At 42.3% G+C, this 16,241-nt stretch overlaps 1 protein-coding gene across 10 annotated transcripts in view; it reads left to right on the top strand.

Moving 5' to 3' along the window:
- Positions 1 to 16,241, top strand: part of LOC147026489 (kelch-like protein 2) — a 120,197-nt gene that overhangs the window by 94,757 nt on the left and 9,199 nt on the right. For all 10 annotated transcript variants that reach the window (XM_085881940.1, XM_085881946.1, XM_085881938.1 and 7 more), the window contains 4 exons: positions 4,976 to 5,093; positions 10,276 to 10,473; positions 12,141 to 12,242; positions 12,548 to 12,676. In XM_085881940.1, coding sequence (XP_085738066.1) covers positions 4,976 to 5,093; positions 10,276 to 10,473; positions 12,141 to 12,242; positions 12,548 to 12,676 — 547 coding nt within the window. The remainder of the gene's footprint in view (positions 1 to 4,975; positions 5,094 to 10,275; positions 10,474 to 12,140; positions 12,243 to 12,547; positions 12,677 to 16,241) is intronic.

Genomic DNA, 16,241 nt, shown 5'->3' with positions numbered 1-16,241 from the left:
TTGAGAGTGGTAATTCCACAGGACATATCTCATGAGATTGTGTATTGGATGTTGTTTTGACTGTCACTTCACACTCAGCATCATTTTAACGAGTTAATGAAGAAATAATATGTTATGGTGTAAGAATGCCCTATTGCTTTGAACAATGGGGGAGGAAGAGGGTGGGCAGGAAGGAGGCAGAGAAAGGACAGATCGTTGAGAGAGGTGGTTTAAGGCTTTGAAGGGGGTGGGGATTGAAGACTTGCAGGAGGGGGTTGAGGTGGGGAATTAAGGACTTGAGGTGGGTGGGGAGTGGAGGACTTGGGGAAAGAGGGAGTTGAGGACTTGGAGTGGGGGGAGGTTGATTACTTGGGGTTGGGTGTGAGAAGGAGTTGACAACTTGATGCGGGGAAGGGGGGGGGGAGTTCATTTAAATTCCGATGATCGTATTGTGTGAATGCCTTCGAGGGGGATAACTTTGCATAGCATCGTGATGATTATTTCCCGTAATCCATGGATTAGAATAAGCATGAGGTAATTTAATTGTAAAGTTGGGAACAATGGGAACTTCACGAGAGAACCTGCACTCGGACGCCTGAGGTTTTCTCCGCAGCATCTGCCTGCAGCCTTCCGACATTCCCCCACTGCAAGCCGTGCTCACTCTCCCCTCGTAATGGCCCATGGTTACGGCACAAACTTGACTTCCCGCCAAAAATATCTCCACATGGTAATTACAGTACACCATTGCAAATGCCATTTGGTCTGTGAGCATTTGAGTTGCTGTGATCGCTAGTTATACGAGTTATAAATGTCCGTTAAAGGACAGATGAGGTTTGAGTGGTTAGCGCCCAGGAAAGACCGTACCTGCATCCGGTGATCTACACACAGATTGCTAATTCGTGTAATCAGACGCACAGCCCCGATTTGCGCATCGCCTTACTGGCTTGGGCGTTCCACGCGAGCACGGTAATGGGGCAAACGTCCCGGGAACTTGCTGAGAATGCCAGATCAGTTGGCCAGCACGACTGCTTTGATACAGTTCACCAGGATTCGGACTGGGCAACTGGGATGAGCCCGACGACTACATCAATATATTTAAGTCTTCTTTATTTAATACTAGACGACCCGTGAACCCGTTGGGTTTCGGTTCTGACAGCGGTTGATGAAAAAAAATCATTTCAAGAAAAAAAGAAGAAGATAGCTCCAGCGAACTATACCACTGAGGTTGTTTGCATTGATCAAATTCTCCCAAAGAGTACTTGACTGAATTGGGAATTGATTTTTTTTAATATTCTTTCGTTGCCCGATTTGAACGAAACTTTATACTGCACACCGCAGGCGAATGGTGAGTAAGGTGGTCCTACAATTTTTGCGCTATCATGTACCATTTTGGCTGTATTTCGGGAAAATACATACATACATACATACATAATGTATATATATATATATATATATATATATATATATATATATATATATATATATACATACATACATACAAGATGAGAGTTTTAGTAATATATAGATTGTTTGAGTCACGTTTTACAGTTCACACAATTTCCCCGGGTACCCGCGAGTCACGAATATTATGCAATTGCTTTGATTATATTTGTAGCACAGATTTAAAATAGTTTGCTCCAAACAAATGTGTTCATTTTATTCTGGCAGGAAACTAGAGTTGGGTTGAAGATCTAACCCAGACTAGACAACTCAAAGTCGAGTATGCGACTACATACCAGCCCCGCTGCATTCAGTTGACCACTGCTCTGCATTCAGTTAACAGTGTGTTAGACATTGTGGATTGAAAACGGACTGCTCTGCTTTCGTAGTCTGTAACACGACGCCAGGCTTCTTTGTCAAACCCCTTTTTTGAAAGCTCACTCACTTTTTCAGAAATGCTCTCTAAGGGTCCTGGGTGAGTGTTTTGCTGTGATATTAAACTTCTCTTTTTTATTTTTTTTAGCTCTTATCGTCATCGCTACATGTGTGAAGCTAATTATAAAAGCTTGATGCCGCCGTTCTGCCTTTCATTAGAATACACGGTCATTTCTCACATTTGTCACACTGAGTACTAATTTTATACCCAGTGCATGCTGCAAAGCCTCAGGAGGCCAAATGTGTAATGTGTTTCTTCACACATTGTGTCATTGGCGCATTCTCTCCTTTTTTTCTTTACCAGTTTTGTTTGAGTTGTATTTCCCCACGAGATGTTACACGGGTTTTCAATCAGAAGTGCCAGCCTCAACATTCCCTTGCCTATAAATATATTATATAAAGGATAAATTTTCAGTTCAAAATTTGAGGTTTTAAGTCCATTTGTGTATATTGTATCAATCACGTCTTTCTCACAACATTTGTTGGCCTTTACAGTCCAGAGCAAGAGGTGTGTCTGATGTTATTCATTTATTTATTTATTCTTAAGAAGTCTGCATCATTTTCATGTGGCTGCTTGACTGCATCATTTTCTGGGGACACGGCTGTGCCGATGATGCAATGCCCAAAATACCAGTCGGCTGGCACTCATTTCGCTGACCTCGGAATGATGACAGGCTGTCAACCCCACCTGGTGTTAATTCTGTGGCTCACGGGACTCAAACTCAGGACCCTAAGGTCTTAAGCCAGCCACCTTAACCGTAAAGCCAAAACCAGGATTTGATGTTATTTCATCCAATTGGTTGGTATTCTGTATCGTTTCACTTGTGTGGATTTCACATCAACCTCAGCCATACAAAGCATTGCAAATGATAGCACCACTTCCTCAAGTCAGAAAGAGCACATTTTGTTTTTACACAACTTGTTTTGTCAAGCTATATTGCCATCCAGTCTTTGTGAAGGGATGATAACACCAGGTGAAGGCCACCAGGTATACACAGAAAGTAAATGCCAAATAAGATGGTTTTGAAAACGTCTATTACGAAATGGAGATTTGCTGGCAGGATGGCCTAGATGTACGCACATTCATTATTGATTCCGATTCTGATTCCAACATAGCGATTCCAACAGTAACATTCATTATTGTATGACAGCAAGAACCCTTTGGAAGGACAAGGGAGGAGAACACAAAAAATATATTTAGTAATACTTCTTGAATGAATTGGAAAAAAAATATAAAGTACACGGAAGGAGGACACAAACAACTGCAACCACAACAACAATTATCTGTTATAAAATATCCTTTTCCATGTGTTTTACTTCATTATACATCCTCATTTACACTCACAGATAGACATGCAATATGTCCGCGAAGTACAACATGCTGTTTTCTCATTAAACCCGTCAGCGAAGCGACGGGTCGGCATGCCTTGTACCAGGGTTGGGGTCAATTACGTAATTGATAATTAATTACAATTACGGGTGTAATTGTAAATTAAAATTTTGTATTACAGCGTAATTGTAATTGAATCGTAATTGAAAGTTGGTAATTATGCATGCAATTGTAATTGAAGTAATAAACCAATTAAATAATCAATTACATTTCAATTACTTTTCAATTACACAGTTTTCAATTTCAATGTGGTTTTACAAATACTACATACATGTATAAAGACTAACAATATTATTGATGATATTGTTGCGGATCCGGGGTGGTGGGATTCTCGCCCGACTCTTGGCACCACCGCTGTCTCCGGGGTTCTCTGACTCCACCTCTCTGGGACCTACAAATCCAAGTTTGTGTCAACACTTGCAGCCTCCATCGACACCCGTTTGGGACCTTACGAGCTGCAGGAGTCCTTCCAGCTGGCAGCTGCTCTGGATCCTCGTTGGAAGCTTGGGTGGTGTTCTCCCGAGGATGTTCAGAACATCACAAACCTTCTGCAGGACAAGGTGTCCTCACTGCTTAACTTCACCTACACGCGAGGCAGCCACCCCACCCAGGAAGAAGTCTAAACTGTTCAGGTTTATGGCTTCATCCACACCTGCTGTCACCCCCTGCCAAGCACAGACTCAAGTAGCCAAGTACTTGGCTGATCCTGCAGCACCAGAAGACTCCGACCCACTCAACTACTGGAAGCAGAACCAGACCTCATTTCTCCAGCTGGCCATGTCAGCCCACCGCTTTCTGGCCATACCAGCTTCTTCTGCTCCTGTGGAGCGACTCTTTTCCATTGCGGGAAAAGTCTTCAGACCAGACAGATGTCTCCTCTCCGATGCCAGGTTTGAGGAACTGATGTTCCTTCGGTGCAATGCACCCTTCGACAGCTAGATATACATCGATTTCACTCAGTCATATTAAGCCATGTGATATTATGTGATAATAATTTATCTAAGATTATGTAAATATATGTAAGTAAAGTTTTATATATAAATGTCTGTGATCATGTAAATATATACTGATGTAAATAAAGTTCCATATTCAAATTTCTTGTGGTTTTTTTTGTTTTTGTTTTGTGGGAGGAAATAAAAGTGTGCTAATTGCAATGGTAATTGACAATTGATAATTGTAATTGAAATGTAATTGAAATTTTTTACGAGCATAATTGTATTTAATTGAAATTGAAAATTTGTATTTCTAATGTAATTGTAATTGAAAAATTTGTACTGGGGCGTAATTGTAATTTAATTGTAATTGAAATTTTCAAAAGTTTTGTAATTGTAATTGATACCTCGTAATTGAGGATGTAATTGTAATTGAAAATTGTAATTGACCCCAACTCTGCCTAGTACGTATGAAATTCACAGGATTCAGGAATTGGGTTTAGCACACTCACTCCAACATAATGGCACTGAAGATCAGGAATGTTGCTGCATTAAGGAAATATTTGGGATCTGTTCGGTATTTTTGAACAAATATAATAGATGACATGAAATTGGAAAGGGAACACCCTTTGTAAAGCAGAATGTTGAATTATTACATCCCGAGTTACTCACTAATGATACTGTGAAGCAACGTTGCCAATCTTTTCTTGCAAGGATACGAAGTTCCATTTGATGCAATCGCAGTTGTTGATTCACACGTTTTTATCTGTGTGCACATCTTTTACTTTGCCAACAACAGGTGATGATTGTCGTGGGCGGACAGGCTCCCAAAGCCATTCGCAGCGTCGAATGCTACGACCTGAAGAAAGAGCGTTGGTTCCATGTCGCCGAGTTGCCTTCACGTCGTTGCAGAGCAGGTTTAGAACCGAACACAGTGTGTGCAACTTTTGAAGCATGTACCATTTTCCATGTGGCCATTACTCCATCGTACCAAAACTTTGTCATTCTTGCAGAGCTTTAAAAAAAATTTTAATGGAGAATTTTATGCAAAGTAAAATTTTGGCAATCATCTGAAATGTTTGCGTTAGGGTTAGGGTACTTGTATCTTATATAATTTCGTCCATCATACTCGTTTCACTTTTGCATTGAAGTTGCTTTTAACTAATCTGTTTATGTAACTTGAATTTTAATTTGCATGCTTAAATTGATTCATATTTTATTCACATCCGCATCTGCAATCACAGCAATGACTCGAGCAAAACAAATACTCGAGGAAACGCTACCTGTGACTATTTTGAGGACCAAGTTGTTGTCCAATGTGAGGATATTACCGTGGCTGTTCCAATTTGTGGAATGCCAAAATCCTGAACAGATCTAAATGCGACAAGACATTAATGACTGAGCAATGATGATTTGATGATGATGGGAACAGCCATGGAAATCAAACCTTCAGTAGTCATTGAATAAAGATCTGATCTTTAACCACTTAAACAAACATTTAGCTTCCATATTTTATACTTTATGAAAATATGCAAATTTCGGTTTCCTTTCCATTTCAACCACCACTGTCCACAGGACTTTGCATAAAAGAATGAAGCTTTATGCCTATAAAGGTGCAGATTCTGCAGGAACTCAAATGAAACAATGGACCCAAACACAAGGCGTTTGCCTTGGAAATGCTCAGTCGCATAGAGGATGATGAAGATTACCTTAAAAAAGTCATGTTCACAGATGAAGCTTGCTTTCTTGTGTCGGGGAATGTCAACAGGCACAATGTGAGGATCTGGGGCTCTGAAAACCCCAACGTGGTCATTGAACATGTATGTGAGAGTTCAAAGGTCAATGTATGGTGTGGCCTTAAGCATGACCACTTGGTGGTCATGCTTAAGACCACAAATTAAAATTTTCCATGTCGCTGAATTGGTCAAGACGGACCAACCATCTGGCCCCCATGATCATGAGGCATAACCCCCCTTTATTTATTTATTTTTTTCTATGGGGATTTGTCAGACATGTTTTCTGCAACACCAAGGTGGCAAACCTGCAGGATCTTCATTCTTGGATCGCAGCTGCATGCGTACCGGTGGATGCAAACATGCTGAGATGAACATGGCGAGAACTCGTGTCTTGATGTCCTGTTTGTGACAAATGGAGCTCATAATGATGTGTATTGATGGTGTGCACAAAACCTTTTGAGTTTCTGTATCAAAAAAACCAAAAGGGTATCCTGTGTCATTTATGGTTCTAAATATATTAACAACCAAAGTTGTCCAGGTCTTTTTGGAACACCCTGTATATCTAAGTTGTGGACGAATTATATATGACAAAACTTGGTGGATGAGTTCGGTAGGTGACAAGAATAAGCCGATTAGATTTTGGTTCATGTCCCAATGCAGATCTGGCCTATCGGTGGGATACAAAACGTAAATTGTTCAGCCTGGCCGAGGTGTGCGCTCCACTGAGTGCTGCTCGTTACTTATGTAAGATGCATCTCACAGCACTGAGATTGAATGAGTTGGCCAGAAGCTTTTTTTTCCCGCCGATAAAGGCCCGGTCACACCTTGACGTTTTAGCCAGCGATGGCAACGTATTAAAATTTATGTAAAACGCTGGCTTACGTTGAACTTTTGATGTTTTTTTTAAAAGATTCGGACGTATTCATAGCGACTTGGTCTTATGTATAACATATTAGTAACGGACACAGAACGTTTCGTTGTGTTATAGATAACTTATACCAACGAATGCTGAACCTGTTGTTGGCCTACACAACCGATGCCCAACGATAGTCTAACTTAGGCATAGCGCGTTGCACGCATCGCCGACGATGTCGTGACGTAGCCTATTAAAAGGCTGACGCACAACGATTCGAATCATAACTGCCGTAGAAATGGAAGTGACAACATCGCGGTCACACCTTGGCGATCTTGCCAGCGTATGCCGACCTAAGAAAAATGTGTCTAAAACGTTGGGGCACGTCAAATACGGTATGAGTAAGTTTGATATACGTGAGTAGAACGCTAAAGTACGCTATCATACGTCGTAGTAAGTAGAGTACGTCAAGAAATTTTAAACATGTTCAAAATTTTACGACGTACTCGGCGTATGACACACGTTCCGCATGCGATGGGGATAATTTTTACACACGATATGTGGACGCTTACACACGTCCACAAAGGCTACTTATAAGCTACTCATAAGTCGAAACACGTCGCGGTAATGTGTTTTTTACGCTAAACTTATTTCTAACTTATGTTTGACGTGCTTTGAACCAATTCTTTACGTAGTCCCAACACACATCGACGTATGTTAACGTATTCCAATGACGTCTTCCGGTCGACAAAAAAAAATAAATGAACGTGTTTCTAGCTTACAACTGCCATATAAAGACGTGTTCCCAGCGGTTTTGGGAATTGGTATATAAAAATGCTGCTCATAAAAGGGGAACCCAACAGTGTTTTCGAGTCCTTTTTGAGTCGATGTCCATGTCAGCAGTATCAGTATCAGTATCAGTATTAGTATTAGTAGTAGTTTGTTCATGTTGGCAGTAGTAGGTGAGTGTGAGTGTGAGGGGGAGGGTGTGGGTTATGATGGATCGTCCTTGCGTCCGCGTGTCCACGGGTAGGAGACATCTTTTCACCATTGTTCGAAGTTCTTCGCGGCTAATATTTTATGGGGCTTTTTCAACAATGAACTATAGCTTGTTTTTACGATTTAGGTCTATTCATAACGGGTTGGACAAATGCACAATGAACTAATAATGTGCATAGAGCACTTTGATTACTTATAGATACGATATACCAACGAATAATTATCGTGAAGCCGGCGTTCACAAACTATGCCCAACGATAGCCTAACTTATCCATATCGTGCGGCAGTTTATCTTTGCCGGTGACGTGGGGTTTGCTATTCATAGGCTGCCACTCAACGATTTAAATGGCTGCATCTCCACTATTGAAAGTAGACGCTTGCGCTCAACAATTGGATTTTTTTTACACTCAACGACTTTTAAACGGTACCACTCAGCTATTTTCATTGTTTACAATGAACGATTTAAATTGCTGTCACTCGCCTTTGTTTTTTGACACTGGGGTTTGGAAATTTGAAGCGTTTCTTCTGAACATGTTAAAACGCTCAAACTCGACTATTTTAAATAGACGCTGCCGATGGACAATTGGAATCATAGCCAAGCTAGACATCGAAGTGTGAACATCCTCGTCCTGCCGAAGAAAAGTTTGAAGAATGCTGCAAATAAGTGTCCTGACCGTGGCCGTGGACGCTGACGCAAGGACGATCCATTATACCGACGTCTTTCAGCCTATGAGTAACTTAAAAGTAACGTCTGTCGACGTGTGGCAACGATCACGTAACGTGCCAACAACACGTTAATCATAGGTTAGAAATAAGTTTCGGGTACGCTAAACATTACCTCGGCGTGTCTCAACTTATGATTAACTTACAAGTAGCATGTGTTGACATCTGTCAACGATCGCAGACCGTGCATACAACTTGTGGCCAGCGTAGCGGAACGTGTGAGTCATACGCCGGCATACGTCGTGAAATTTCAAGCATGAAAAAATTTGAGGACAACCAAAAAGTACAACGTATAAAGCCAACGTACAACGACGTATGGCAACGTACTACGACGTATGCCAGCGTGCTCTCAATGTTATCAAAACTTACCCATAACGTATTCAACGTGTGCCAGCGTTTTAGAAAAAAAATTCAAAAATCGGCATACGTTGGCTAAAACGTCAAGGTGTGACCGGGCCTTAAGTAGAAAGGCTGAGTCTCTACAAGGTAATGAAGTTGTTTTTGCATCCGACATAATGAACCCGTGTCCAGCCAGGAACACTTTTACCAACACCAGCAACTAACCACAGCCACGGGGTACTGCTTGAGTTACAGTACATCAGACATTGTATGGTCATTACATTGAGGCCTTTGCCATTTGTGAAATCCCCTGCTTCAACAGTGCCAGTGATTCATGTCCCTCTGTATCATCTGCAGCTCACTGCTTGCATTAAAACAATCTGATTTCTGAGGATGCTGGCTCACAAACATCAGCTTCATTAGGCCACTGTGAGCTCATTTCGCATCAACTAATCGATTAATAACCTGCATACAAGAATGTCTTTACCATTTATGCTGATGATTCTTCTCTCTTTACCAAATGCAGTGCAAGCATACATTATCTTGTGTGCTCACACACTCACTTAAGTATGGCAATCCTTCAGTGTCCACCCACCAGCGGAGGTGCAGTTTCAGAACGCCTCATTATTACAACCAGTCATAATATTTGTTTGGCTGGTGACATAACCAACTCTGTCATGGAATTCTTTATCATGCCAAGTAGCTCGTAAGGCTTTCGTGCACAGCTTGATGGAATACACGTCACCACTCTGAGCTCAAGTTCCAGTGACACGCCGAGCATGCATGGATGCTGTGGAAGCTCAGGCTCTGAAAATTATTTTAAAATTCTAAGGAGGCACAGGATAATGGCTCCCACTCCAGCCAGCTTGATGGCCTCATTGTCTGCTATGAGCTTTATTCCAGTGTTGTTTCTCCTACCTTTTTGATCCATCGTCTCTCTTGAGCCCCATGAGGTCACATGTTTTCCAGTAACTCACTCATAGTTACACTCCCCTGGTATAAACTTTCTCGCTTACACGCCTTTCTCCCTTTTCTCTCATCTGTAGAATTACACTGAGTTTGCCTTTTCTATGCCCAACATTAAACCAGATTTCTAGTTTGTTTTCACTTTAATTAACATTTGTCAAATATAAATGAGCTCGACTCCTTTAACTTTTCCTCCAAGTTCATGAAGTTCCCCTCCAGCCCTCTCCGCATTACCCCGCAGCCGCAAAACAGTAGCAACCAGGGCTGTTTAATATAAGCATCATTTATGACTTTTCATCAAAAAATGTCTTTTCTGTGTATTATGAATTATTTTGTGTTGTTTTAATTACATATATATATATATATATATATATATATATATATATATATATATATATATATATATATATATATATACATACATATATGATTTTCATATACATGGCAATCCTCATGGGCATAACTCTTTTGTTCCCCCACTAGGAGTTGTTGCACTAAATGGTCTTGTGTTTGCTGTTGGAGGTTTCAACGGCTCACTGCGTGTACGCACGGTTGATATCTACGACCCACTGAAGGATACTTGGCTGAAGGCACCCAACCTCCAGAATCGACGCAGCACTTTGGGTGCAGCTGTCCTCAATGGCCTAATCTATGCCGTCGGGGGTTTTGATGGCAGCACGGGTGAGGTGTCCTCTCCTTTCTTCAAGCATGAAGGGTTTTTTTGACAGGACAAAATCGTTCACATAAAAGATTTAATATGGGCTCAGTTTTCAACTGCAATATGTGGAGGCAATGCAAGTTCTGTGATGAGACATAAATGTAAACGTTCCTTCTTTACCTCAACCACCGAACGTGGATGGAGGTTATGTTTTCACCCCTGCCTGTTTGTGTGTTTGTTTGTTTGTCTGTGAACAAAATATCTCAAAAAGTTGTAGACTGATTCGGACGAAATTTGGTGGAGAGGTTGGGTGGGTGACGAGGACGAAATGATTCGATTTTGGTGAAGGTCCAAATCTGGATCCAGATATGAGAATTTTAAAGTGATTCTTCACCATTGAGTGATGATGCCAAAAACGATATCTCGCATGATATTTCAAAAAGTTATGACAAAACTAGGTGGATTAGTTGGTTATGTGATGAGAACAAGCCAATTCAATTTTGGTTCAGGTCTGGTTGCAGATCCAGCCTATCAGTGGGATACAAAACACAAACTATTCAGTCTGGCAGAGCGATGGCTCCACTGAGTGCCGTTCGAGTTATTGCATGCAATCAGGATCTGATGCTCTATATGAGTGCTTGAACAATAGATGATCAAGCAAGGAGGGAAGGAGAAAGTATAGGAGGTATGGATGCAATGCTAAACAAGCAAGATATCTGGAGAAGTGTGAACCTGGAAGAGGGGAATAGGTGGATGTGGAGGTTTAACACTGAAAAGTGTGTGAGGGAGGGTGGGGGCAGAAAATAAGATGGAAGCCTGAAATGATGCTTTGGAGGTGGGGGCAGAAAATAGAAGCTTGGAAGGGTGGGTACAAGGAATGTTGAAAGTTTGAAAGGGCGGAGGCAGAGGAAGACGTTGAAGCATGAAAAGGAAGATATGGAGGAGAGAGGGAATTTGGAATGAAGGCAGAATGCATTGCTGCATGGTTGCAGCAAGGCTGTACCACAACCACCAATGAGAAAACAGGGTGGAATTTGCACAGGTGGATGACAAATAACTGGCTATTGGTGTGAATACACCAAAGAGCAAAATCTTGTTTGCTTTCACATTCAAGCATTGTTCTATTCTTCCTCATTTGCATGCATTATTATTGGTATGAATAACAAGGAGCTGAGAGTCTAGGTCCCCCCACCTTTTTGAGTGATATGAGGAATAGATCTGTGCAATATGAAAGCTAAATCTTCAACGGTTTTTGGAAATATCACGTGCAAAAGGCAAAGTTACTGCGACGCTTGCCATGGCAACATAATTTATCCAATCACTGTCGTGATCTACTAAAGTTGAGATAATGTCATGAGGAATACATATCTGCAATATGAAAGCTAAATCTTCAACGGTTTTTTTTTTGAAACATCACAAACACAAAAGTACATGGACAGTTTATTGATCGGTCGGTCGGTCGGACGGGTCTCATTTTAATGTCCCCCGTCTCTGACCTTGTCAGAGGGGCGCGAGACAAAAAGGAAATCAAAATATGAGAAAGGAAGAGCAAAGAGAAAAAGACATCACTAATTAAATACAAGGCAAAAAGAGATTATTATAATCAATGGCTTTTATTTAATTAACTCTGAATCGATGACAGGAACTCATTATTCGTTTTTGACTTTTGTTTTCCGAAAAAATTTTTTAGGGCTAGCAACAGTGGAGGTTTTTAACCACAAGACGGGGGAATGGACAAACGTGGCACCGATGAATACCCGGCGCAGCAGTGTTGGTGTGGGTGTTGTGGGAGGTAAGCATGGTTTACGTTGTTCAATTTGCTTTCCCATGCTCATCCGATTTGCATATCTGCCGAACCAGAACATAATGTATCATCCAAGGGTATCAATATTGAATGCACCATCATGTCCACAGGTATTTGTTATTAGGGTCCCTCCTGGCCTGCAGGAATAGTCGAAATTGCAACAATCAAGTACAAACAAAGGAAACAGAGAGAAAGTTCATCAAAGTTTGTGAAACTCTGAAATGGTCAATTCTCAATATGGTTGCAAGTTTTTATCGTGTCGTTAAGTAATGATGTGGTTATTATCCTTGCAGCATTCTTGTATGCCGTCGGTGGCTACGATGGAGCTTCTCGTCAGTGCCTGAGTTCAGTGGAGTCCTTCAGCCCGAGTGACAATGAGTGGTCATACGTGGCTGAGATGAGCACACGTCGCAGTGGGGCTGGTATGTGTCACACAAACCTTTGACACATCTTTGGTGGACAGCTAGAGTTAGCCAGAACTACAATAACAGATAAGTCACTTATACCGAAACGTTTTTGAAAGAGATAGAATAAAGGACAGAACCGAACAAAGGATAGAACACAGGACAGTCTTTGGGGACTGCCACTGATAACATGTAACCCATTGCTACCTGCCGCATGGTCTGGTTGTTGGTGACGAAACCAACACCCCTCACTGGCTACGCTCGTGTGGAGGGTGACTGTGACACCCTGCCAGGACGAAAAACAACACGTGATAAAGGGCGGATGTGCTCCCTTTGGGAGCCAACGGCCATCCAGTATGGAGATGGTGTCTCCTAAAAAACACCCAATGGGGGTAGGAAAATTTATTTTTCCATCTGGCCGAGTTACCCGCTCCTGCACAGTGATCCTATGAAGAGGTTTCCTTGTTTCAGGACGAGGTGAAGGTTTTGCCAGTTGTTCCTCTTCTTTTTCTTTCTTAGCACCTTACCTGGAGTGAGTGGCTTTATGCCTCGTTTGGGACAACTTCCATGAATTTTTTTTTATTTTTTTTAAAGAACAGAATGGCTAGAACACAATGAAAAGTAGGGAAACACACCAACAGGGATACTTGGAGGAATAATGGGCAAGGGGGAGAATGAGAGAGGAAAGCAAGGGGTGAACAAGCTGAATGCACAACCAAACAGGGGTTCAAAGAACAGGAAGGGAAAAACCAGAATAAAAGCAAAAGAGAGAGACAGACAGACACAGAGAGAGACAGACAGAGACAGAGACACAGAGAGCGAGAGACACACACAGAGATGGAGACAGAGAGAGACACAGAGACGCGCGCGCGCGCGCGCGCGCGCGCGCGCGCGCACACACACACACACACACACACACACACACACACACACACACACACACACACACACACACACACACACACACACACACACACACACGTAAGAAAAAATGTACTGGAAAGGGAGGGGTGGGATTGGGAGGGTTTATGAGGATATAAACAATCAAAAAAAGAGCCAGGATTTGGGAATTTCACCGAAGGAAGGTTACTAGCAGAATGCATGCAGCCTGTAGAGAAAGGAGGCAGAAGAGGATGGATATGCCCACAAAGCAGAAAAAGCATACACAATAGCAGCAAAATAAGTTGGAAAGTGATAGTTGTACTCTGGTTGTGTATGACAATGTTCGACTAAGTTGGGATGGCCACCTCCAATTTATGTTTCAACTTTTATATTAAAGTGGGAAATTATCATCCCTGCCAATGCACTCCTACACTGCTGGACAGAATAACTTGAAGATTGGATGTTCTTCTTCTCATTCTCTTCCCAAAATAAGGGGTGAGGTCCAACAGTATCTGCCTTGCCCATAATAGTCCTCCACTTCCACCTGTCCTCAGCCAACTCTCTCCACTTCCCATCCACCCCACCTTATTGATATGGCATCTCACACAACATTCCCATCACAATCACATTCTACCACTTTTCCTCCTCCCTTGTTCCCTCAACCTCTCCGCTCTCTGCCATTCTCTCTTCATCTATCCCCATCAAGTGTCCAGCCCACTTCAGCCGGCTTTTTATCAATCTCCCCATCAAGCTCATCTGCACACCAATCTTCTCCCTCAGTTCATCCATCTTCCTTCTATCCACCCTCTTCACTCCCGCAATCCTCCTAACCCAGTTGTTCTCGCAGACCTGCAACCTCTGTTGTTGTCTCTCTGTCAGTGCATCACACAAGTCACCATAACTTTCCTTTTCAATTTCCTTGATATCTTTCTGTCCGCCATTATTCCCTCCACCCATCGTCCATGCATTCTCACCCACCTAATTCCTCCTCTGCACCTCGCCTCCGACTGACCATCCCCGGTCACTGTCCCCCCTCCCCCCAGATACTCAAAACTACTTCCCTGTCTGATCCCTTTCCCTTCTATCCTGATATTAATTCATTTTCTCTGCTGTCTGACCCACATCACCTCAGTATTCTGCATACCCTTATTCAGGCCACAGTTCCCAAATGCTTTCTTCCACTCTGATAGTACTTCCAGCATCTCCTGTCTCCTCTCTGCCACAACAGCCAGATCATCTGCATACAACATCCTCCCCAGAATACCTTCCATGTTTACCTTTCTGCTTACCAGCTCCATCACGAAGATAAACATGAGTGAGCTGAGAGAGAGCTTCCCTGCCTCAAACCGATGTTCACGCTGAAATTTTCCAACATCCCAGGACCAACCAAAACTCTTCCCTTTGTTCCCTCATACAGTGCCTTCAGAAAATATTCCCACTCCTCGACTTTTGTTACATTTTGTTGTGTTACAGCCTGAATTTAAAATTAACTATATTTAAATTTTTTGTCACCGATCAACACAAAACACTTTACAATTTTTTACAAATTAATCAAAAATGAAAAGCTGAAATGTCTTGCGTCAATAAGTATTCGGCCCCCTGAGTCATTCAATTTTGTCTTCAATTCAACTTTGTAGAAGCGATTTCAGCTTCGAGTCTTCTTGCATATGTCTGTATCAGCTTTGCACATCTGGATTTAGGGATTTTCTCCTATTCTTCCTTGCAGGTTTGCTCAAGCTCTGTCAAGTTGGATGGGGAGAGTCGATGAACAGCAATCTTCATGTCTTTCCACAGATAATTAACAATGGGATTCAAGTCTGGGTTTTGGCTGGGTCACTCAAGGACTTTCACGTTCTTGTTCTGAAGCCATTCCAGTGTTGCTTTGGCTTTATGCTTGGGGTCATTGTCCTGTTAGAACGTATATATTTGCCACAGTCTCAGGTCTTTTGCACTCTGAAGCAGGTTCTCAAGGACTTGCCTGTATTTCACTCCATTCATTGTTACCTCTGTCTTTATAAGTCCCCAAGTCCCTGCCACTGAAAAGCATCCCCATAAGCATGATGCTGCCACCGTCATGCTTCATGGTGGGGATGGTGTTAGATGCGTGATGAGGTGAGCTCGGTTTCTGCCAGACGTAGCGCTTTGCATTAAAGCCAAAGAGTTAAATTTTCGTCTCATGAGACCACGGAATCTTTTGCCTCGTGCTCTCGGAGTCTTTCACGTGCCTTTTAGCAAATTCCAGGCATGCTGTCATGTGCCCTTTTTCTCAGGTGTGGCTTCCCTCTGGCCACTCTTCCATAAAGTCTAGATTTGTGAAGTGCTGTCGAGAGTGTTGTCCTTCCAGCAGGTTCTCCCATCTCAGCCAAGGACCTCTGTAGTTCTGTCAGAGTGGTCATTGGGTTCTTGGTCACCTCTCTGACCAAGGTCCTCTTTGCCCAGATGCTCAGTTTGGTCGGATGGCCAGCTCTATAAGAAGAGTCTGGGTCGTTCCATATTCTTTCCATTTCCTAATGATGGAGCTCACCGTGCTCTTGGGAACTTTCAACACTCTAGAAATTTTTTTATAACCTTCCTCAAAATCTATGCCTCCTCACATTTCTATCTTGGAGTTCTTCAGACAGTTCCTTGGACTTCATGGTAGAGTTTCTGCACTGACATGCATCGTTAACTGTGGGACCGTACATAGAAAGGTGTGTTTCCT

The sequence above is a fragment of the Eptatretus burgeri genome, chromosome 5, assembly GCF_056783735.1.
Source record: "Eptatretus burgeri isolate ZD-2024b chromosome 5, Ebu_testis_v1, whole genome shotgun sequence".
Taxonomy (NCBI): Eukaryota; Metazoa; Chordata; class Myxini; order Myxiniformes; family Myxinidae; genus Eptatretus; species Eptatretus burgeri.
Note: the sequence above shows the minus strand (reverse complement) of the source record. Positions and strands in the feature narration are given on the sequence as shown.